The 24,609-nt window shown below is 43.9% G+C and overlaps 2 protein-coding genes and 1 long non-coding RNA gene across 3 annotated transcripts in view; 2 read left to right on the forward strand and 1 right to left on the reverse strand.

Moving 5' to 3' along the window:
* Nucleotides 1–16,213, forward strand: part of afg2a (AFG2 AAA ATPase homolog A) — a 65,941-nt gene extending 49,728 nt beyond the window's left edge. Inside the window, exons 16-17 of the mRNA XM_061279590.1 lie at nucleotides 8,224–8,388; nucleotides 15,818–16,213. Coding sequence (XP_061135574.1) covers nucleotides 8,224–8,388; nucleotides 15,818–16,021 — 369 coding nt within the window. The 3' untranslated portion in view covers nucleotides 16,022–16,213. The remainder of the gene's footprint in view (nucleotides 1–8,223; nucleotides 8,389–15,817) is intronic.
* Nucleotides 1,432–13,593, reverse strand: LOC133155161 (uncharacterized). Its single transcript, XR_009714607.1, has 3 exons — nucleotides 13,173–13,593; nucleotides 3,396–3,643; nucleotides 1,432–2,514 (listed from the first exon to the last, which is right to left on the reverse strand). It is a non-coding gene; the product is annotated as an uncharacterized LOC133155161 (long non-coding RNA).
* Nucleotides 16,214–17,502: 1,289 nt separating the features above from the next.
* On the forward strand, nucleotides 17,503–21,775 carry spry1 (sprouty homolog 1, antagonist of FGF signaling (Drosophila)). Its single transcript, XM_061286024.1, has 2 exons — nucleotides 17,503–18,097; nucleotides 19,585–21,775. Exon 2 carries the CDS (start codon nucleotides 19,640–19,642, stop codon nucleotides 20,666–20,668), a length of 1,029 nt encoding a protein of 342 aa, XP_061142008.1. The 5' UTR covers nucleotides 17,503–18,097; nucleotides 19,585–19,639; the 3' UTR covers nucleotides 20,669–21,775.
* The last annotated feature ends 2,834 nt before the right edge of the window (nucleotides 21,776–24,609 follow it).

A 24,609-nucleotide genomic window follows, 5' to 3' on the forward strand; every position in this document is an offset into this window, starting at 1 on the left:
GTGGTCGAGAATTATGTCGTGAGCGTCGCCAGAGAAACATTCAGTCCTGGCCCAAAAGCATCACTTAGCACCGGTGCCCCCTCCCCTCAGTCCACACACCCACTTAAAGCGCCCACCCCCTTCCGGTCACATAACTTAAGGTATTCGGAACTCAAGAGGACACCAATTTGACCAGATTCCACTTTCTCAAATTGCAGGAAAACACACTTAACCGATGGGCCCTCCCGACATGAGAGGAGCCATTGTTGCCCCCCGTGTGCCCAGCCTCCTCCTCCCCTCACCTTCCTGTAGCCCGTCTCCCCGGCGTGTCACATAACAAGCTAAGAGCACACCTTTTTTTTTTTTTTTTTCCTTCCACATGGGCCCTTAACAGGAGAGCCTTTGACAAGCTTGGCCATGTAAAGGGGTGGGGGGCTCTTTGGGCATCTAAAGGGGCCATTCTCCAAGGTCAGGATCTACCAGGGGGGGAAAGTGTGTAAATGATACCTGATGGCCTGTAAAAAGATCATTTGATAGACGGACATGCTCTTTAAGGCTGCGACTGACAACTGTTCGTCTAAACTGCCCACTGTCACGTTGACGTCTCACTTTAGGCCCTTCACATTCCACCTGGGAAGAACAGTGGAATAGTGGTTAGCACATCTGCATCTGTTCGCTCTATGCTTGTTCAGGCCGAAACCAAGAAGTCGATTTAAAAAAAATCCAAGTATGTAAAGGCTTCGAAAAGGTACACGATCAACATAAGACATATATTATAATTTATTAAACAGGTTATTTCTTTTCATTTCATTTTTCATTGTTTTAGCAAATATTGAGCTATTTCTCATTAGTAATTTTTGGGGGGAAGCAACGGAACAAAATTTTATTTCATATTTGATTTTCTTTCATTTCTTTTCATTCTAAAGCTTGGCTTTATTTTGTAGGCCTCTGTTATTAAATTTGTCGTGGTTCTTACTGATCGCTCCGGTTGCCCATCCCTCCATCATCGCTGCGAGACATTCCTCAAGCCAGCGGCCAGGAAGCGCAGCGTGTAATTTACGCTGTCTGAAAGAATTATTCAGCCCTACGAATATGGTGGGGGACGTTCTCTGCGAGGAACAAAAAAAGAGAAAAAGAAGTCGGTGTATAAATCACCTAAAGGATAGCCCAGGAGGAGCTGTGTGATTGGTGTCCATGAGGCCATGCCTTCAGGCCCAGCTGAACATTTTCTCTGTTACAACACATCCCGCTCGCTGCTTCCTTCCTGCCTCGCCCGTTGACTTTTAATACCTGCCTGTCATGTTTTCTTTCAGTACCCCCGCCTTTCCTCGGCCTCATCCTCCTTTTTTTCTTTTCTCGCCAGCCTCTCGTCGTGCATCTAGTAATTACCGCAGCTTTTGAGAAAAGCCTTTCATTCAAGTAATTACACCCCCCCCCCTCCCTCCTCCCCAGTCTAACACAATAAAATGGCTTCCCCTCCAGAGGAAAGGGGAAGTTCGGGGTTACTGTGTATTTGCCACCCTCCTGGTTGGATGCTTCATAATACAAGAGGAGGCCGGAGCAAGTCTGGAAATGACGAGCAGCTTTTGGTTTAGACTTACAACCTTGTGTTCACCTCAAAGGGCACCTTAAAATTTGTGCCTCCGAGGAAAAGGTCGACTGTTGTGTTTGGCTTGATTAGTTGTGTCAGTCTTTCAGGCTGTGAGCATGTTTGGATTTGATCATGTAAAATATCCACGAATCCAAAAATTTGAAAACTGCTGACATGAACAGGTGGTGTTAAAATAACTTTGGTTTGCACTTTAGGGCAGTCCCACCTGTTGCCCCTGGTCGTAACCGACAATCACCATAGCAACAATATGCGCCACCATTTCATGGGACCGTAAGAGGAAGTGTCCTATCCATGTCAGTCTGCAGGCAGGATCCGGGCCGTGCCTTGTGTTGACAGATGATCCGATTCCCATTCAGACGGCTCGGGTGTCGGCCTCGCTCGTCGGCGATGTAGAAAAGCAACCTCTTGTCTGAAAGCCTCCCGGGTCCTCTGCTCTTCTCCCGTTTCCTGTCTTCATTTCGTGCTCCTTTGCGGCAAGTTCTTGCCAAAATGCACGATAGGCTGCTTTAAATGGATTTGGACCAAAAATGTGCGAGAAGGAATTGAGTTTGTGAGGAATTTTGATGCAACCTCTTGCAACACAACATCGGAAAAATAGACGCAGACTACGGGGAAACGGTTTAAGTCTTCTCTTGCGACAAAAAGCTTTTTTTTTTTCTGCGGCGGCAGATTGGGTTACCACAGTGGAGGCACTGAGGCGACACGGAGAGAGGGTGACCTTGTCTATGAGGAAACCTGACACAGGTTTTCACATGCTGGGTGGGGAATTTTTCTTTTTTCCTGTTTTGTCCCTCCTCAAACCCTTACGTCCCGAGTCTTGTAGATATCTCCGTGGCACATCTCGCATCCAGCTCATATCAAGTGCTTCTCGGTCGTAAGATGTTCCAAAATGTTGACATGTCTTTCATCTCGTTTTCCTCTTTCTGACACACACACAAACACACACACACACACACAAAGATAAACACATCGTCCCCCACCCAGCCGGGTCCCAGTTCAGGATGAGAGTAAACAAAAAACAATGTTTAGATTTCACGGAAGTGGAAACGGATCCGGCCGAGTCGTTGTGTCACTCAGCAGCACTGATGTTTATGTTGGTGTGTGCATGTGTGTGTGCACGCGTGTGGCAGCTATCAAAAAGAGACTTTAGTTTTCTTTTATTTTCACGTGATGCTGTATGAGATGCACTTAAGACTGACATCCACTACGTCTTACGGTCTAATAATGATTGCTGTGGTGTAGAGATAGCATTTAAAATGATCAAAAAAAGAACTGCTCTGTTTGACTTCATTGTTCTTAACAGATTGAGTCATAATCAACTAAATATTTTATCTTATTAATGTATGCTTAAACCTAATAGCATAATTACCCAAGTTAAAATAACTTAATAATGAATTAATTTTTCAAGTAATTAAGTAATTTCACCACATTAATACTAAAAACAACTCATGTGCTCGGTAAAAAAATGTTTGTTAAAATATTTGGCAAACTTTTTCTTTGCAAAAATGGTTTTGTTTAAAATATTTACAATATTTTTAAAATGTTAGCTGTATATGTGGAAATGATCTTTAATCCTTTACAAATAAATAAATAATCAACCAATCAGTTAAAAGCTTCTGTCAAATTGAACAAAATCCTGACCAAAGTTAGGAAAAGAAATTAATGAAAACAAATATTACAAAAATCTTGATACTGTGAAAGCAGAGTGTTAGCATAACTTGAGTATTTAGGTTTAGCATATTGTTAGACTAAATATGTTTGGGCTCTATTTCCCATACAATACTGTACAATTCCATATGCTTACCTTGGAGTTGACCAAGTTGTGCCTGTCCATTTAGCTGATGTGATTGGCCAGCCTGCTCTTCCCTACTGCGCTGTGATTGGACGGCCAGCATTGAAGGTTTGCGGCTTAGCTCGAGCTCAATTAATAAAGAATGTGCATTTTGTGCAGCGTTGGCCAGGCACCCTTGCGTTGATTCTACACCAGTCCAGTCAGGAATGTGCAGGGTGCCCACAGGAACCAGGAGACGTTCACACTGAAGGCCAGTTTCCCTGAAAACCAAGTGGAGAACTGTGGACAGCTCTCAGGAAACAGCTCTTTGTAAAGCAAACATACATGTGTTTTATGGCAGACACTTTGCTGCTGCTGCCTGTATTTTTATATATATATATATATATATATATATATATATATATATATATATATATATATATATATATATATATATATATATATATATATATATATATATATATATATATATATATATATATATATATATACATATATATATATATATATATAATGATGGCCTCCTAAGATTCCACTTTTCAACATGGCCTCGCTCTCATTTCCTCTGCTTTCCTTCACCCTTCTGTAATAATAATCATGCATTTTTTCTCCAGACGTTTCTATTGCTTTAGTTGCTTTGACGCATCTGGGGAGTTAATTACGTAGGATTTAGCTACAAATTTGTTCAAACATATTTGCAAGTTCATTCGAATTTGTGAGTGCATTTTTGCAAGTCAAAATATTTTTACTCAACATTGGGAGCTCCACGCTTCCGTACACTCATGTCACACGCTTGCTTAGCAGGCAACATGGTGCATTCAGGGTGCTTTCACAACATGGGAACTTGCAAACACACACCGCGCCGTTTGGAACATTTATTGTTTTACTGTTTTGAGCATTTTGAATGTCAAAATGTTTTGGGAAAGTTTAGATGATACTTGAAGGACCTCTAAAAAGCCATTTGACGTGAAAGGAACATGGGTTCATGTCGGTACTAGTTGTCCATTTTATAGAATGTGATCAAATGATGGGGAGCCTCGGGGAGAGTTCAACACACGCGTCATTAGCGTAATTTGCTCATCCCGTCAAAGTCGTTTCAATCAAAGCTTCGGTTCTTCCGTTTTTTTCTGCTGTGTGGGTTTTCACGTGTGCGCGATAGCAGAAAGGTATCTGCATGTTTAGGATTCGTATTTGCTTTGTTTTACTTTTCAGTCTGCAGCCAGCTTGGCATTGTAAATGAACAGATCTTTTTCCATTGTCTGCCTTGATAAAGTAACTGAGTGAATTTAATAAAAATTGCTTTTGGTGTATGGCATCTTGTTGAGAAAATTAGGTACTTCGAGTACTACTTTGTTCAGTGTAAAGTTCTGGTCAGCTTCCATTGCCCAAAATTTGCGGTGGTCCTTCTCTCTCTCTCGTGACTCATCGAGGCCTCTGAGGTTTGCCGCCGGCTAGGTTAGGAATACGCACGTCTTCGGCAAAGTCCACTGGCCACAAGCCAGAAGCTGTAAACATGGACAGTGTTTCCTAAAGCAGTGAAACTTGGGTCCACCAAATATTTCTTACTTACTATATGTCATACCATTTTTAAAATTGTGTGCATAATATACATATTGGAAGAGGCACACAAACAGATGAATTACTCCTCTGCTTTGAGCCAATTACAAGCTCTAATATGATTGTGAAACCACTTGAATTTGACTCCCTTGCGTGAATGAAGAACAAAAAAAAATACGTTTTCATTCCTATTTTGGGGTACACGTGGTGGTTATGTCATTCCTGTGGGGGGCCCAGTGAAGTTTTTTCATATACATAGCCCTCAATTTTAGTCTTAAAGAGCTTTACAAGCCCACAATTGACAAATATTAACGACAACCCCTGAACCCTTAAGAGGGAAACATCCAACTATGACAAGTCCTGGGGTCTTGGTTGCGGCATAGAGGAGGAAGAAGCTTAAAAAGTATTTGTAAACACGTGTAGCTGAAGGGAGGGTTAGAATTCCCTCGCCAGCAACAATTGGAAGCCGAAGATTCCCTGCATTCCGCATTGTGCAATGAGGTCTTGAGGGTCTTCCGAGGCAGGAAGTCATCTTTCATGAGGGACTATTTGGAATGCCTGGAATGACCGCCGTTGTTCTTTGCCTTTTTGCGCAGAACCCAGTGCAAGCAAGGCATTTCACACAATGACCAAACATCTTAACGAAATCAGATGATGTAATATGTAAAATAGTCATTAGTCAAAACAGTTTGGAAGTTAAGAGACTGCGCCGTGGAGATTTTGAAGCTGGGCGTCTGGAAGCTTCTTCCGAAGCTTCTCTTGGATGTTTTGTTGTTGAGAACCAAACAAGGTCCTGCTGGGTCCCCTGATTTGAATATACTATTCAGTGATGGAGTCCCAAGCTTGAACTATTTTGGAGTTTGGCTCATTTCTTACTCCCTAATCACTGTGTGCTCATCTTAAATAATTTTGAATAAGGTTTATTTTGTTCCACGACCAGACCTAACATAGAAAATAAATGAAATGCTTTTAATCCCTTCCAGAGCCGCCCCAAAACCATTGTGCATTTGTTTCTTGCTCTATCTGGGAGCATCTGCCAGACGAGGTTAGCGGGTTTACGCTGACCGTCGTGCCAGAGAGCACGACTGAGGAAGTGCCCCCGGCTGGTCACCATCCCCAAGTGCCCCCGACCTCACCTCCCGCACACAAAGACACCGGCAATGCTCACTAATGTGCGGGAAGAGCCGTGACCAATTAGACAGAGTGGGGTTGTTATTGCCCTTCACAAAGAGGTTGTGTTTGGCCCGCCTGTTATGGTGCAAATTTTGTTTGCGGTTAGCATGTTTTGCCTCACAGTTATGAGTTTCTTTCCTTGAATTTCAGTTTGGGCCAGTTGTGTGTGACAGTTACGGGAGTATTTGCAGAATCTGTGCAGACCGAGCTTCTTCTGGTTTGTTTATTTCGTCGTTTTCAAGTGTTGGGTGATGATCATTCCTGCCATCGACAGGACTAGAGCAGAAATGCCCCACTTGAGATTTGTAGATTTTTCTACTGGATTGTTTTTTTTGTTTTTTTCCGCCATAGCTCTGCCTCATTTTTGGTTTTGCTGTGACTCTACTTGAAAATGGCGGCTCTTTCCCCTCCCTAGCTTCCAAGAAAGTCAGCATGAGGCCGTCTTATGTAAATGAGCTGTGACCTCACAATTGTGGCCGCTAAGAGAGAAGGAATTACTTTATTTTTCGTTATTGTTCGGTCTTGGCAGAATTGTCAGGTTCTCCAACTTGCCGAGTTTGTGATCAGCACCTACGTATGTCCTATCCACAATTGGTGTCTGACAACCACAGCCGGCAGTGGAAGAATCCCAAGACCTGAAAAACAAGAAGATTTCCTCCGCTGATAGGCTGCTCCTTTTGTCAACGCCGGGCCACGCTGCGGTTCCCTGAGGCGAACTTCTTGTGTTCCAGCCTCTCGTGTTCCGCGTGCAAATACAGGAAAAACGGCAGATAAAAGGCTGGAAAAGTGTCCATCACGCCCTGTGAAATGGAAATTGCTTATCCAGAGGGGGAATGAGGAAACCGTAGACAAAAGGCTGCCGATTGCGTCCTGCCTGCTTTGCACGCAGGGAGAATTTCAAGGAGAACAACCAAGCCTGATGTTTTCGTTGAAAGACGGCATATTATGTAAAATTGACTTTCTAGTCGCTCGTACACAAATATTTGGGTCTCTGGAGTGTCTGTCCTGCTGTCAAGTAAGACATTAAGCGACAGCATTTCTAAAAATATCTCTGGGCAAACCTGCAACTCACTTATGGACCCAAAGTAATGACTTACAATTGACATATTTGGTAACTTGTTTTCTTAGCCAACGTCCTAACTTGCTGAGCTCGATTTGTTTCCGTACAAACACGATGCATGACGATGAAGGGTGTCAGCGAGAGAGCAAAAAAAGAAAAAATCCTGGTTTGGCCTTGCTGATCACTCCTGACGTGACCCCCCGCGTGTCTCGTGGAGTGGAGCGTCGCGGTGGGCCGGCAAGTCTGGGCCTCTGCGAGGGGCTCCATCGAACAAGAACAACAATGAAACTGTCAGCGCCAATTGATGCCTATTTTCCTGTGGAGTCCGCATCGAGTTCAAGATGTTTGACAAAAACAATTCACAGTGTCTATTTCCCAAATTGGACAGATTGCGGATCAGGAACTAGCACACTTGCCACGCTTGGAAATCTAACCAAGATCTCAAATCAAGATAAAATATGCTTGTTCTTTGTCTGCCAAATTTCTTTTTATCAGGGTGTTTTTGTAAAAGCATTTCTCATTCTTTAAGCATTTTTTTCTGAAAAACATTCACTTATTAGGCTTTGTTGGTATTTTTCCCCATACTCCTTTTGGCATTACTTTTTGTCATGTTGTTTTTTAAGTCCGGGCTTTACTGTGCATGGTTGAGTGGAGCTGTCGGAGACGGGACACACTTGTCTGTCCATCTGCTTGTCTGCGTTGGAGGGGCGCTCGCCACTTACCGACCTTTGACAAGGGAGACAGACGCTACTTAGTAACTGTTTTGGGGTCACACAGAAGCGATCTATAGGAAGTAGAGCGGCAGTCGGGTAACGTCGTCTTGACGGCTCAAGTGGGCTAACTAGTTTGCTTTAGCCCAGGACTGTAGTTCATTCTTCAGTCTGCTTATAATGCCATACCTTCTTGAGACTTTTTTGTGGCTCTATTACCAAGATCATGTCGTAGCTCTGGAGACTGAAAGAATTCAAAGAATTGAACAACATTTTTGGGTTGGCGATAAACAATAACTAGCTAACTTTACATTTCCCACCCTCTCTTTCCGTCATGCAGGCTCTGATGCGCCCGGGTCGTCTCGACCGAATTGTCTACGTTCCTCTACCAGATGCTGCGACTCGACGAGAAATATTCCGCCTCCAGTTTGTGAACATGCCTGTGGCCCAAGATGTGTCTCTGGATGACCTGGTGACTTGCACGGACAAGTACTCTGGAGCCGAGGTGAGTTTGTTGAGTGTACGAGGCAGATCTGTCGCAATCAAAATGGCGGCATCGCTGACATACACGGCATGAGGGTGGTGTCTATTGTATGTATCTCGATCACGAGTTCCCGGTAGACAACTGCGATGTGCTTTTCAAGTTACGTGTCATTGTGCCTTTCCAGAATGTCGCGAGGCCGTCTCATGATCTGGCTGCTGACCGTGACCGAAAGGTTGCACAAATACTTCATTGTGCGATGGACTTGTATTCTCCTATTCCATGTGACTCCTTTTCATAGAATTGCAGCAACTAAGTCTGACTTAGTTGTTGTCACTGTTTTCTATGCTCCCTGTAGACTGATAAAAAGTTCAAGGCACACCATGTTGGAGCTAGTGCCAGTAGCCCATTGTTATCATTTGGTTGACCGGGTTAACATTAGCATAGCATTATTTTACGAATGCGAATACATTGCTTACCTTGGAGCAGACAAATAACGTCTTATTTTGAGGTATTTAGTGAGTCCAGCAGGTTTCGGGGTGGGTTCTAGTGGCAGAATGAATCAAGGCTATATTCATCCAGGTTAGTTTTAGTTTTTTTTGTAAAGTTAATATGTGGATGTCTGTCGTAGATCTACCAGGTCCTGCATTACCTGGGTTCATTTTGAAAACCTTTCCGTTCATCCTCTTTCTGTGAAAGTCAGTCAGCTTCATGACTGTAGTAAGTCAACCTAAACAGAGTTTATCAGTGCATATCCTGCATGAAGAAGGCCAAAGCGGCCGTACACCTGGAGGAGGTATGCGGCCCCCCTGCTATTGAGTGTTGTTTTTGACATAGGGGTCTCTGCCCTTGTGTCTCATCTGTGGAATGGGTGCTTTGTCGTTACTTGCAGATTTTCCAGTGGAGCCCCAGAGACATTCAAAGACAAGACACGTTTGTTTATTAATTTTGAAATAGCTGTATCCATAGAACATATAGAATTGGATTTCTAGAGAGGAAGCTTGGATGGGCTCAAAAATAGCCGTTTCACGACAAAATGCCTGCTTGAGACTTTTCCTGGCATCCAGGTATAATTGGCATGGCCACCCAATTTTATGTCGACTGGTGAAGCTGGTGTCCGGGGCTTATTTCTTTCCACTGGATGCTACTGAGTGAGAAACAGCTGATTCCGAGTAAAACCGCCAAATTTTGGACATGGGTCCTTGAGACTTAAAACGCAATTTCACGTTGACTGGTAAAATTCAGGCTGACACTTATGGAGTGATATGGCCAATTCAAAGCAATATGACCCCATCTTCCGGTTCAGTTTCTGACACTGCTTTTCCATCCATCCTGTTGTGAAACATGTAGCCATCAACACATGGGGGAGGACGTTTTTCTCATCACAGTGCTTGTGGGCTTCTCAAACTCACCTGTCTTTCTCCCTACTTGCCGCCTCTGCTTGCCTAGGCTAACTTTCCTTCGAAACCTCCCCAAACATGGCCACAGGCTTCTCGTCCTCAAAACAGGGGTGACATTTGATAGTCTAAAAGGCGCGTTGTCGGCAATAACCCCCAAAGGAAAGGTGTGATGGTGCTTAACTCCAGTTGTTTTGTGTTTGCGGTTGGGGGAAAACACCTACGGGATTCATTTCATACAGTAGGATCAGATCAAAGTCTACTGACAGCCAAGTAAAGCTCCATGGATGTTAACATGCTAAAGCTAATGTACACTATTTAATAAACAGTAACGTTTTTCCAGTTTCAAAGTGGGTCAATTTGAGCTGCCACGTAACAAGTGTTGCTTTTAAAAATGACAATAGCACCTTTTATAATGACACACACACACAATTCGGTTCAACCCCCACACAGATAGTTTCCGCTTCACACCTGTTTATTCAGTTACTCACTTTCTTGTGATTTACAAGCTTGTATTTGTCACTACAAAGGTTCTTATCATTTAAAAGAAGGGATCTGTGAATGTCCCTGACACTCTTTGACAAACAGTAGCTGTGTAGGCATTTAATTGTACCGTTGGGCAACGACTACAATGAAAGATAAACAGCTTTAGAGGAATGCACGGCTATAAAGAGGACAGTTACACAAGAAGGAACTAGTCAAAGGTTCGGGTGTATACACGCACATTATTATATGTATATATATATTCACTTTGCTGGAGATTCGTCATAAATGCGAACAACAACCCTGTTGCCGTACTGTAAAATATTGTCACCGTTTTATTTTTAAACCTCGAGACAAATGTTTTCTAAGACGAATGTCAAGAAAGAAAGAGCAGAATAAACCAAATAGATTAATTAAAACAAGATTTCCCAATTCAAATCAGTTTTTGTTACACCCTTAATATATTACAAAATGTAAATAATATATGTATACACATTTTTTATTTATTATTAGAAAATGAAAACACAAGGCACAGCATAGCGTATATTCATTTTAAGAATTTTTAAAAAGATTTTCTCTGAGTAATTCTAGCTGTCAAGCTTGGTCACGGAAACAATCAAATTCTTAAGTCAAGCTCTGTACAAATTTTTATCCTGAACTTTGCCACGATATCTAAATTTCAGTGGAATTAGTCGTGTTTCGTTTGCTGACCATGATTCAAAGCAACACTTGTGGCCTTGGCGGAGATATTAAGCATGTCATTTGTACTGGCTGTCGTGTTCAGTCATCTCACATTCTCCGTGTGTGTCGACGTGCACTTTGGTTCTTGTGAAAGGGGCGGAGGGGAGAAAAAAAAGCACATTTCACTGGTGCACATCACACAGGTGGACTTATACACACCTAGACATTAACACACACACACAGGTCACTTGAGTGTGGGTGTGTTTGGTAAATATGCCATCCCTGAATTCCCAGCTCGACGGAGAATGCCGAGCTTTCATTCGTCTGATTAAGGGGCGAGGACAAATATGCCCTTAAAGGCGAGGCCCGCCTATACCTCCTTTCACACACACACACACACACCTACACACGCACACACACACACTTAACTTTGTGTAACCCCCAACACAGGTGCTACCCCACACGGGTCTTTCCAAAACATACAACCAATCACATCGCCAATTTGAACTTTTTTTGGGTGTAGCTTTCAAAGGTTTACACTAAATCTTCTGCTAGTCTGTCTCCATTCTTACGGGTTCATTTTGCTATACGACTCAATATACTTTTTATTGGCTTCTTCTTTGGTGGCATAGCTTCATGCCGTCACACTTTCATCATCATGCACACACACACACACACACACAGTCACGCACGCCGGCCTCTTCTCTCTCCACTCTGTATATTTTTATTTCTTTTCTTTTTTTTTTTGCAGTGGGTTTCTATTTGTGTTGGAGCAGCAGGCCATGCAGATGCTTCCTCTTTGGCTTTTTCTGGAGGATCAAATCTTTTTTTTATTTTTGGCTGGCCGGCCATGTGTTCTATCCGTTCAGATATTATTTAATAACTGCAGGATGTGATTTCTATACTGAGTGGTGCCTGAGCACAATTGAATGACTTGATTGGTATGATTTGCAGGCTGAGCAGTTGCGTTATTTTATGATATTTTTTGTTCACGTTACGGTTCAATAACATCCAAAAAGCAGTTCTGACTTCAACTGGATTTCTGATCCAACACCCCTAGTGATACCCAAAACAAGGAGGAACATGCCCAAAGTGGGTGTTACGCAAACACACCTGATAATATTGTCGCCTTAAAGCTTGGGACTTGCTGCAAATTGAAAAGTTAAGACTTGAGACTTGCACAGACGCGACTTCCTCCCACTTTCCTCCGTCCTCTCTCCTGTAAATGTGAGCGATTGTGTGTGAGGGGTGAGGCAGGCAGCGGGGGGGAGGACTGGACGTCGCCGGCTGGAGACACAAGGGCGGATTGATAGTAAACACACACACACACACTCATATGCGCAGAGTGGATGTGGTGCCCACAGGCCCTTCATTAAGGCTGTCTGATACGCTCACTGAGCGCCTTTGTTGCTGGAGGAAGCCAGAAAAGTACACCAGACTGATTTGAGCCCTCATGTACTGTGTTGCCTGACGTGATTAGCCGGCTCACTTTTTTTTATTTTATTTCTTTGCAGCCCCAAGGGATGGGTTTATTTTGGACAGGTAGGGCAGGGACTATCTTAATGTAGCATAAAACTGCAGGGGTGGTGCAGCTCCAGCAGCAGCTCCATAAAAACTAAGACAGCAACTTCATTGTAGTTTAGCGTCACAGCTACTACAAAAAAAGTTGCAAGTTCAGTGCAATATGACTAATGTGACAAATACAAAACCAGAGGAATTGAAGCCTACGCGGTGACACAGATGGACGGCGTAACATTTCAACGTTGTGACAGGGAAGGACATTTGAACGGGGTTATGGCACGGGCGGGTGCGCGCCCTGACGCCAGTGCGCCTCGCGGCCATCAGCGCTGCCCCGGACACACAGCGACAGCCTTTCTGCTCCGCCTCTCAACGGCATGCGCGCACACACATTCCCGCTTTGAGCCGCCACTGCGCCCCTAAATCACCACGCTCGAGCGCACGCTCTATGTATTTACTCCGCGTGTGCGTGTGTGCGTGAAGTTATGTACGACCGTAGGCAGGCCGGCCGATGTATGGGCGGTCCCGTTGGCCTCATAGGACAAAGCGACGCTTCAGTGAGCGCGGGTCAGAAATGGAAAGGAATCAAAATGGTAAGACGAGACCCTATAAAAGGAGGAATGAGTACAAAGTAGGGTTACACAAACATACCTGACAAGATTGGAGCTTTACAATACACGGGAGAAAATATTCACGGTGTATATACATTTTAAAAACCTTTTTACTTACCGAGCTGCCATTGCTTCTACTCTCCTTTCTTTCTTCATTCTTTTTTTCCTTCTTTCCATTCTTAACTCCTTCCTTCTTCACATTCTTCCCTTTCTATCGTCCATCCTTCCTTTCTTTATTCCTTCCTTCCTCTCTTCCTTCCGTCCTTCCTTCTGCCCTTCCCTTCGTACCTTCCTTCTTTATTTCCTCCTGCCTTCCTCAAATAAATAATCCTACAGTAACAAAAAATGGTAATAATGATCCACATGTCGAGTGTGTGATTGAAAATGGCTAAATGTGCTGACAGGCCAAATAAATTCTCTCTCTAAGTCTCGCTTTTTACCTTTTTCTTTTTCATTGCAATAGAGATTGATTTTTCATTCCCGCGGCATGAAATACGTCGACAATCACTTAAAGGTCTTGATGCAGTGCAGCAGGCTGATGTTCTCCCGTAAGCTCCTGGCTTTGCAAAAGCAAAGCAAATGAGGGGCAGGGCTAATCATCAAGAGGCTCTCAGTTCTGAGATTTGCTGACTCAAGACCCAAAACGTTGGCCCGATAGAGAGACTACGGCGCTGTGTTTTTTTTAATGACGAAGCAGAAACGAGCCACGTGAACAATAAGCGCCTCTGTGCTGGTTTGAGTTAAACACTAAACGCCTATGACCGACGCCTCGATCGTCACTGAATCTTGCTCTTGACAGCATTCAACTTGCAACCCCATTGGCTCTTTCAGTCAGGCGGAAACAAGCTTGACAGACAAATAATTGGCAGAAAAACATCTCTTACATGACGCCAGTTTACAATGGTACCATCATACGAGATTCTGACCTTACATGTAAGTGGTCAATTAAAAGTAGGTGGTCAAGCGGATGTCGACAGTGACCGGGATTTCATCAAAGCAACTTGGAGTCTAGTTACTTCTACTATCAGTGAGGTAACTAAGTTACTTTTTTATGTTTTTAAATTGCTCATTTTTCTTTACAATAATATGGACTAATTGAAATGCAAAGAAGATATTATCTTGACTTTGCTTATACAAGGAAGCTCCATCAAACCTTTTCTCCCCTCAAATGAGATACAGACTCGCTCTATCCATGGACTTTTAAGTTCAGAATTTGAGTAACTTGTTAAGAAGATCATTTCCTGTTTAGGGATGTTGCGGTGAAAAACTGGATCACTTGGTTCCACACGTCCCGGTCTCCTGCTGGCATACACATTGCCATCATTGTTTGGAATCATTATTACTGACAGTTTACTGACCCCCCCACCACCACCACCACCACCACCGCCAAATTGTTGGAATGATGGGAAATTCACGCTTGAAATGAATCCGGCCTCATGTGTTTACCCTTCCTAAATCATGTCGCTGGAAACAGAAGACGAAGGGATGGGAGGGCGCAGTAGACCTCACATCCTGACATCTGCGAAGCACCTGTCCCAAAACACGTGTGCTGTGCTAGCCTGGCTCGGGTGCATTCAAGGGAGCAAACAAAACAGATTTGAACCCCCTTGGAGCTTTTGACAACAAGCCTATACAACCTGTCTTTAGTTGATTCATAACTATCACTTGACCAATGTTTTTGGTGTGCTTGACCCTGGTCGTGTTTTTTTTCTTGGCTCACGTCCTCTCTGGAACAGTGTTTGCGATCTTAACGAGGCTAAAAAAAAAATGGAAGCTGGCTTCTCGTTTGACGAAACTATGACAAAAGGGCATTTTTTAAAATTCCTATACCATTTAAGGTTGCACTTGTTAATTGATTGACAGTACGATTTTGACGGGGTACGTGGAAAGATGTCTCCCATGTAAGGGTTTCCTGGACCACCAAAGGTTTGAGAGCCCCTGTCCAAAATGCGTATAATTCCAAGCAAAGAGGCTGTGTTTGCACTTGAGACACGGCCACATCCCAAATGTTGCCTCAACACATATTTGAGTGACGGGGGGCTGCTTTGGAAGCAGACGTAATCCTGTTAGATCAAGTCCACCTCCAGAGGACACCGGTAGAATGCTACGCTCGAGAGAGGAGCTCAAGTCCAAGCTCAGAAGTCAGATACAAGCAATCAATGTTTTCGGGAGAAACATGGTGACCGATGTCATAACATTTCTTTCTTTCCTAAAGATTTTTCAATGAAATTTAAAAAAAACTCACAAATTTTTCATGACAAAAATATGCTGTTAATTTAGAACATTTGCAACATTTTTCTTTAAATGTAGTTTTATTCTCAGAAAATTACAACTTTGATCTCATACCTTTATTTCTCTAAAATGTGTGCAACTTTAATCTCAAAAATGTATTTAGTGAGAGAAATTAGTTAACTTCGCAGTTGAAGCCCACCCAAAAAGGTTTGTAATTTCCTATTGATGCCACAAGAGGGTGGCAAAGCACAATTTTCTTATGTTAGACACGGCTATGGCCTGATTCATCACTATTTAAAGCATCTCTTTTATAAAATTGACATAAATTCATCAGATTGTTTTAAATAGATAAATTGCCTCAGGATCAGACTTAGCACAATACGAAGGTGTCCTGTCACAGTTTTCTTATATGCTTGCTGAGCGATACACTTTATTTCCATTGTGTCACTAACATTAATGGGCCTCTCACTGCTGCCCATGTGACTCTGCATGCATGTGTGTGACGATGTGCGTGTCTGCTTCCTGTCCCAGATAACAGCAGTCTGCCGAGAGGCTGCCCTGCTGGCCCTGCAGGAGGACATGAAGGCTGAGCACGTGGACGCCAGGCACTTCCAGAGTGCCCTCGCCGCCGTGAGGCCACGCGTCCCCGACACTCTGGTCCAGTCCTACGTCGCCTATCAGCAGCAGCACGCCACCGCCATCACCACCCCGCCCTCTTTTTTGCCCCCTCTATGATGTCTTGTTATTGCTTTTCATCATGTGCCTCTGAGTTATCCATCATGTATATTACATCATGCAGCAGTCAAATATAATTGCAGTCAACATTAATTGTAAACATTTCAGAATCATGGATTAGTTTTTTAACATTCAGTGCACAAAAGCAGATTATCATCGTTTTGGATATTCCAATAAATGCATTTGAATTTTTGGGTTAGTTTTGTCTTTTGTTTTCAAGCAATGTTCACAAAAAATTGCATTTTTGAAGTCCACAGGTTGCCAAATTGAACCCCAACCCTGTTTATACAAAATACATCAGATGCATAGATGGCTCTTTTAAATTGGGGAGGGGGGGGGGGGGAGACAAATGGATGCAAATAAAATTGTAGTTAGGCATCTCTATTTTACACAATTCTTGCACATGCAACTTTATAAATCTTTAAATAAATTAATATTCAAATTAGTGAAAAAACAACTATTAAAGTCAATAATTTCTGATACAACTAAAGGAGCCGAGAATAGTGTTTCTTTTCGCCGGTTTGTGTTCTGTCCAAGGAGCATTTCCGTTCAGTGAGCCTTAATGGTGACACTGGCGGCCATCTGTCGCGCGCTCAAAGCCCCAACACCAACTCCATCAGCCACCAAACCGCCTCAAAACACTCACCAACTCTTTATGTATTCTTTTATGTTTCTGTGCGCGCGCGCGCATGTGTGTGTGTGTGTGTGTGTCGAGGCCGCGAAGCATACGGGAGGCCCATTCTTCTGTCCTGTATGGATTGTTCCATTTGAATGGCAGGCCCATTGACTTTGTATTGAACTTCCCCTTTTCTCATGGATCCGGATGTAGCGCATCCGCGACACCAATCAAAGCAGACAGTCGGGTACACGAGTGGGGGAGGGGCCGAGCAGAACGGTGGAGCGGGGGGGCTTGGCTTTTCCTACTCCCCACTCACCGCTTCTTTTTTTTAAGGTGGACCGGAACTGATGTGACTTTCCACAGGGAAACGAAATCGTTCAAATTGTACACGTGCGTAAAACTATAGAAATATTGTGTTGCATAGTTACAGGTACTCAAATAAATCATTACGTTACTAAAGGGTAGTGAATTCTATTTAGTGTTTTTAGGGTGGACTAGACAAATGGAAAGATAGAGACAGATGATTTCTCCATTATTCTGTTTTTGTGCAAATTAATCAACGTAATTTAAGGATTTTCAATGTCAATTAAGCCCTGTGTATTATGTATCTAACTTTTGTGTTTAAATGATAACTCGGGTGTTGTTTAAATCCAAGATAACCTAATAAGCGTTGAGTAATCTGCAAGGGTCTCTTCGCAACACGTTTTCACAACATGTTCTAGTACAGTAAACTCCCCTGATGAGTCCGTCTTACCAAAAATGACAAAAGCACCGAGAAGGGTCCTAAAATATGTGTTGCGTCATAGTGCGTCACTTGATTATTCACTAAAGCCTCATGAGCGGAAATGGCTGGTCCGCTCGAGTCCGGTCCACCTTAACGGCCTCAGCACATCTGCCCAATGAATCAGGAGCGGATGCGATGTATCCTTTTTCAGGGGCCTCAATGGCCAGTGGGAGGTGTCTTGTGCTGCAGCAAACACCGCGGCCCCCCCTCGCCGGCCTCATTCATTCAGTGCTCACAGGCCCGCAGAGCACCAAGCAAGCGGCCAAAGCCAGTCTTGACGCCTCAAAGCGAACGTATGCCGCAGGAGCATCAGCTTCGGATTTAACTCCCGAGCGCTCAGTTTTGTCGCCTTTTGCGCTCATTTTTCCTCAACTTCCACGCAAGGACTCCGACTCGGCTCGGTCCTAACTGGAGATCGGCTTGCTTCTTGTCCGTGTAAAAACTGTGCAGCTGTGCGTATATGTGGAAGGGCTTTGGATTTACGCGCTTTTTTGTGTGTTGTTGTTTACGCACCGGACCTTTACCTAAAAACAAAGGAATTAACGTCGCACGCTCTTGGATTAGCAGGCTGCGAATGTTCCGCGTTCAACTCGCGTGGGGGACAACGCGCTTCCTTTCTGGATGGACTCTCGGTAGGCTTGATGGATTCGACCCTATGGACGCTTGCATATAGGTAAATAACCGCTTTAAAGTCATTTCCCACGCAATTTTGCGGCGCGCTCTGGGGATGAATACACCTTTCAAACGCTTTTGCGCCACTTTTAAAACTTTTGTATTGAGTTTTGACGCATTTAAAAGCGCAGAAAATGACGCTGAAGGGAGTTTTTTTTTTTCTTAGTGGAGGTTCCACGCGTGCATGTATGCGTCTCTCCCTGGCTACCCCACCACCACCCTCCGGCGCTTGTTTTCATTCATAACTTTTCCTGTTTGCATGTAACGCAGGCTTTAGGTGCAAATTGACTTTGCAAATGTTTGACAAAAAAATGCTGAGTGGACACGTGCATATTAACGCCAAGTGTAAAAAAAAAAATCACAACAGTTTGTTTGAAACCATCAAAAAGTGCGTGTAGTTTCTCGGTGGCGAAAATAAGGAGCGTGGGCCATTGATGGCATGTCTAAAAATGTCACAATTGTTGGAGAAGAAAACGTTCTCAGATCGTCGAATAATAAATACGTTGTTTGTGTTTTGGATGGTTTATTTTAGGTAAAAACTTTGTTTAAAAAGCATTTAAATTTTCCACTGACATTTTCAAAGTTTTTTTTTCACAACTGGCTTTGACCTTGAGGCTTTTTGTTGTTGTCTTCTCTCCACTATTTCCTTCAAAAGCCTTCTTTTCCCTACTTTCTCGTGGGGGTGCGCGTGAGAATACTAAGCGAGGCGGCTCATTTAGTCGCTGTCCTCATTTCGTGGCTGCGCTCGCATTTAAATGTTAACTAGTCATAGAGATGTAAATGAGCGAGGGGAAGTGTTTGCTAGCGGGCCCCCGTTGGACTTTTTGCAATGCGTGCGTATTGGGGCGGGGGGGCGTCTTGTTTCTTAGTCGATTTCTGGTGAACTAAAAGTACTATTGTGGTGATAAATGGATTCCCAGAAGAGAAATTTGCTGTTCTAGTAGTCTACAATGATAGCAACACAAGCAAAAGTAGGCATGCTGAACTACTAATATTCAATAACATATAGGCCATAATTCCAGTATGGTCCTAAAGTTTGGGGGGGGGGGGGGGGGACCAAAATGTTGACACTATGGAATACATAATGTAACATTGGCGTTTCTTGAAAATGTTTTAATAAGTGTAATATGTAATATTGTAGTGAGTAAGTGTAATAACGATATATTTTTCGATGTCCTAGTGGTAGCTTTTTGGGCCCTCAAGGACACCATACAAAGCGTAGTAGTAATACAGCGTGAGTAGAACATGCTGAAGAGGGTAGACTACTATATAATTTGCTATTGTGCCAGATAGGTAAATTTGAGCATTCAATGAATCACTGGTTACTTATTGTTTTAACCATCGATGTTTCTATGCGTCTGTTTTTTACTTCAAACTATTGTTGTGTTTAAAGTGCTCAACATCAAAAGTTGAGTTGAGTTATACATGTATATTCCAGTCTGTCAGCACAATGTGAAGAAAGCTAACAAATGTCTCCCGTTTGCGCAGGTTTTCCGATGCATGCCAAGTCCACGGTGAATGTCGGAAGTGGTGATCCCCCCAGATGGAGCTCCAAAGTCAACATGGCCCCGGCGGTTCATTAGTGGTGATCCAGCAGCCCTCCCTCGAGAGCCGGCAGAGGTCGGATTACGAGCGGGAGTTCCAGCATGCCGCCATCCTCTCCCTGGACCAGATCAAGGCCATCCGCTCCAGCAACGAGTACACCGAGGGGCCGTCAGTGGCGCGCCGCCCGCCCGTGCCCCGCATGCCGCCGCGGCCACACGACAAGCAGGAGAGGACTCATGAGGTCATCCTGGTCAATGTGAACAACAACTATGAGCACCGGCCGTCCGGAGGGGCGGCTGCGGGTGGCCACCACTGGGGTGGTGGCGGGGGGACCCGAGTGCCGGTTCTGAGCCGTTCTACCAGCACGGGGAGCGCTGCCAGCTCGGGGAGCAACAGCAGCGCCTCCTCCGAGCAGGGACTCCTAGCACGCTCGCCGCCCGTCAGACTCGCTGGGAACTCGCGGCCCGTTCGGACTCAGCCCAAAGCCAAAGGGCCAGTGGTGGACTCGGGTTCCCACCTCCACCAGGTGCCGCTCAAGGACAAATCAGATTTCTCAGGCCCCGGGAAAGGGCCGCTACCGCCCGTCGCAGCCGGGCACCAATTCATCTGCGAACGTTGTGGCAAATGCAAGTGCAGCGAGTGCACGGCGCCCCGCAGCCTGCCCTCGTGCCTGGCGTGCAACGGCCAATGCCTGTGCTCAGCGGAGAGCGCGCTGGAGCACGGCACGTGCATGTGCCTAGTCAAGGGGATCTTCTACCACTGCTCCAATGACGACGAGGGGGACTCGTGCGCCGACCACCCCTGCTCGCCATCGCACTCGCACTGCTGCTCACGCTTCCTGTGCATGGGATTAATGTCGGTACTCTTCCCCTGCCTGCTGTGCTACCCGCCGGTCAAGGGCTGCCTGAAGGCGTGCCAGGGATGCTATGACCGGGTGCGGAGGCCCGGCTGCCGATGCAAGAACTCCAACACTGTGTATTGCAAACTGGAGAGCTGGGCCCCGCAGAACCAGGAGAAACCCTCCTGATTGCGCCCACTGATCCCAACGAGCACCACCGCGGACAGTAAGGACAGCAGCAAAATCTAGCAAGCACCTCCCACCCGTCTTCCCTTGAAGAAAAACCACTCGATTTCAAAAATGCTTTTTCTGGTTCAGGACCGGGTTTTTACACACCAGTGTTTTGCCTTAACCGCTCCCACGTCCTTCCTCTGTTTTCCGTATTGTTTTTCTTTCTGTTTTTTTCCTGTGAAAGAGTGTCTTCTCAGAGCAGGGTTTCTCAAACAAAATTTGACATAAGGGGGTTTGACCCCCAAGAAAGAAGTTGGAGCCCATTCTTGGCCCCGACTGTCATTGTGCTCATGTTTACCAGGGTTTCTCTAACTCAACCCCCTTTGTAATGACAATTCAAATCAGACAAATGCAAAAAAACACAACTCGAATTTGACATTTGGGGACCATCCCCTAAAAATGGGATCCGTTCTCTGCCTCTGACACTCAGTTTGTAAATCCCTGCTTATGTTGTGACATGGTTTCTCAAACTCAGCCCCTGATGATGTCTCCGCAAATTATACCCAGCCCGATACAAAATATAAATTCCTGAATAGAAATTCAAATTTCACGTTTAGGACCCATTCTTGGCCCCCAATCCTCAGTTTGAGAACCCCTACTTGTTTTTAGGGCAATGATGTAGCTGTTACCTCCAGGTATCTTTTTGTTTTTGAATTACCAGTTCCTAGACCACACTAAAAACCTCCTTTATGCTTATGTTGCTTTAACACAAGCACATCCATCTCATAGTATTTGTTTTTCCTCTCTTCTCTCCACATGGAATATGCTTCTCTCCCCTCATCCTCCCATTTATTTTGTGTACATTGTATGCTCAAAAGAAAAAGAGGAATTCTGGCTATTTTGTTTAAGAAAATCTGTTAAAATTTGTTGTTGTACAAAAATATTTATTATGTGAAGCTCTATTATTTTATGATATTTATTGCAAGAGACAGTCTTAAAATTTTACTCATGTCAATATAACAAAAATATCAAATACTTACTGAGAAAAAAATTAAAAGGGTGGCACAAAAGAAAACTATGTTAACTTTAATGCAGAAAATATATTAATTAATGAAAACAAACAAGCACTTGTCTGGCTTTTTTTTTACTCTCTGAATGTATGTGTTGATGGAATTTTTGCCATTGTGCATGTGACGTTGACATCACCCCCTGCCCCCAGCCCCAACAGGAAGTCACGCAACAAGTCACCACAAGATCCCCACCATCAGATTCCCAAACTTGCAGGCGCTCTCCATATTGTGTGCGTGTGTGTGCGACCATTACCAGGCCACCTGTTCAAAGATAATAAAACCGGCAGCCATCAATGGCGTGCTTTTACGGCGTAGTTCCTGCACTTAAAGGCAACTCCAACCCCACCCTCACCCTTTCCTTTTTCTCCTACCCATTTGTCGTACTTTTTTTTGTGGGTCAGAGGAATTTATCACTTGGGAAGCCTGCTGACACTCATCCCCCACCGTGGGCCCCCCAGGGGATGAGGTCATTACTTTGAAAATCAGTTGGACAAACTAGGAAGTCCTAAGATGCGTTAACATAGGGGGGCATTTGGCGGAACGTTGTAAAAGTTTTGCAGATAAGAGGGCCGGGAAGGTAAATAAGGGCACAAAAGGTTACATAAAGTCTCTGTGTTATGACTTTGTCAGCACTTTAGGTGGGGAAAGACAGCACAGGTACTTTGGGGAAAAAAATGAGAGATAAAATAAAAAGAAATATTTTATGCAAGGAGAAAAACAGAAAGGTGGCTGTTGCTAAGATCGCTGAATAATTACTTGTTTCAAATGTTCAAAAAGCATGCTGATTTGTAATTTTGGGCAGGGAACGTTCGGGCAGCTGAACCTTGGGTCCTTTGTGCCTTGTGACATCAGGCAAGTGAGTGAAGGAGGGAGGTTTTAGCTAAAGTTACAAACTAATGTGTTAGCTATCTTATGTGCTTTATGGGTGGTAGTCGTGTTAAAAGGGACACAATACTTGGTGAACATAAGCACTTTATGATAGCTCCTTTATCGGAAAAACTATGTCGGTACTAATATTCCCACCGCTAAAACTATCTGTAGTCATTTCAGGACAATTTGGAGATGAGACAAACTGGTCCAACAACTTTGGGGCCTGTTCTTTTCCCCGCCCTCCCACCTTAGCAGGCAAGCATGGTATTGTTTCCTGGCTTGGCTTATCACATTCTATGGTCACCTAGTGTCTAAAAAGGTGATTCATTGCCACATTACTACTCTTGTTCACTGGAAACTGTAAAAATATTAAAGACAATATTGGCAGAACAATTTCACACCCTGCCATCAATCAGCAGCCAGAGCTTGCTCCATGACACCGGCGGCCTGCAGCAAACTTCTTCGCCCGGCCCCGTGCTGCCAGTCAGCCGGCCGATGTACGTCAATTTCGGATAAATAACTTCGAGACAGCACCCGGAGGACGGCTTGTCGAAGTTAAAAAGTTGGACTTGAAAAGATTGGAAGCAACGGACTTCCAACAAGGAGGCCAACCCTTCAGCTGAGTGTGACCTCCTTTTCGGATAGGCTTGGACTTCAGGGGAAATGTAAGTCAAATGAACCCTTTCAGATTTCAATTGAACATATAACGACCTATGAACACTCCATCTCACATAAAGCCTCTCGGATCACATTTTGTTTGTGAATATTGTTAAATAGACAAAATCGACTAAAATTTTCATTGTTCTCTATATATGCATATCATTTTTTTAAATAAAATTTAGGCCTGATGAGTTTATTGCACTTGATAACAAAATGTTTCAACGACCCCTGAAGGAGGTTCCTCGTTCTGACCAAATGGGCCTAAATGTGCTTTGTGTGTGTGTGGGGGGGGGGGTCGTGGAATGTACCTTCTGTTGGCATCGGAGTGGATTAGTGATTTGTCAGTTTCCTGTCGTCTTTCACTGCGACACAACTCGAGAGCCATTTGGCTCCCTCGCATGCCGGCAAACAATAGGAGGCCACTTTTTTTCCCTCCACTATACTCTTGTAGTGACAGCGTGTTTACTTGATGTTTTCCAGCCTAAGCCAAATAAGGAAGCCGATCTCCAACTTGGCCATGAAGGCAAAAATAGCTTTGGAACCTTTTTCCCATCAGGCGTCATTTAGATGTTTCATAAATCCACCGAGAACTAAAGCAAAGTCAACATAGAATATGATGGATATTGCATATTTTGATGTATGTTTGAGCTTTTTTCAACATTTCCGGGGAATGGGGAGGGAGGGCTGCATGGTCATAGGTTGCCACCTTTGGCTATTGTGTTGTCACAGCATTGAGAAAAAAAACTGAAATGCTGCTTTTTCTGGAGGATGATAACAGATGTGTCTGTATTATGTAATATTTTTCATTTTTTCATATTGAATCATTGTAGAAATCAATAAATGAAACAAATATCATTTACTTAAAATTATTTTGATTGATTCAGGCAGAGGGGTGTTGGTCAAACACAGACGCACGATCGGTAGGTGGAAGGTCTCCAAGTGTCCATTTGCATTAACCATCTTGACATCATCCACAAGAGGAGATTTCGCAGTTCCTTTTCATCTCAATGCAATTTACGCACGGCGACCTCTTACTCGGACTCCAGCGAGTCCTTCCACTATATAGGTCGGGTGACTGCTTCAGTTGACCATGTTGGCTGCATTCCAATTTTTTTCTTTATATTTTGGCTTTAAATATATCAAATTGATTTCTTTCTTAACATGGAAGCAGATTTGGGATTGTACATTTGTAAAGGTATTTTCCCTCAATTATTTTAAAATGTTTGTTTTCATTCATTTCTGACCAATGCAACTAAGCCACTTAGCAGATGGACTGTTGTTAATCTATGATGTCTAATGATGTGGTGGGGAACATTAAAATATGATGTAACATATTTTTATGATTATTATTATTATATA

The sequence above is a fragment of the Syngnathus typhle genome, linkage group LG1 (assembly GCF_033458585.1).
Source record: "Syngnathus typhle isolate RoL2023-S1 ecotype Sweden linkage group LG1, RoL_Styp_1.0, whole genome shotgun sequence".
NCBI lineage: Eukaryota > Metazoa > Chordata > Actinopteri > Syngnathiformes > Syngnathidae > Syngnathus > Syngnathus typhle.

What these genes read in the sequence shown, in the direction of transcription:
- spry1 (XM_061286024.1), top strand. Translation starts at nt 19,640, where the DNA reads ATGGAGCTCCAAAGTCAACATGGCCCCGGCGGTTCATTAGTGGTGATC.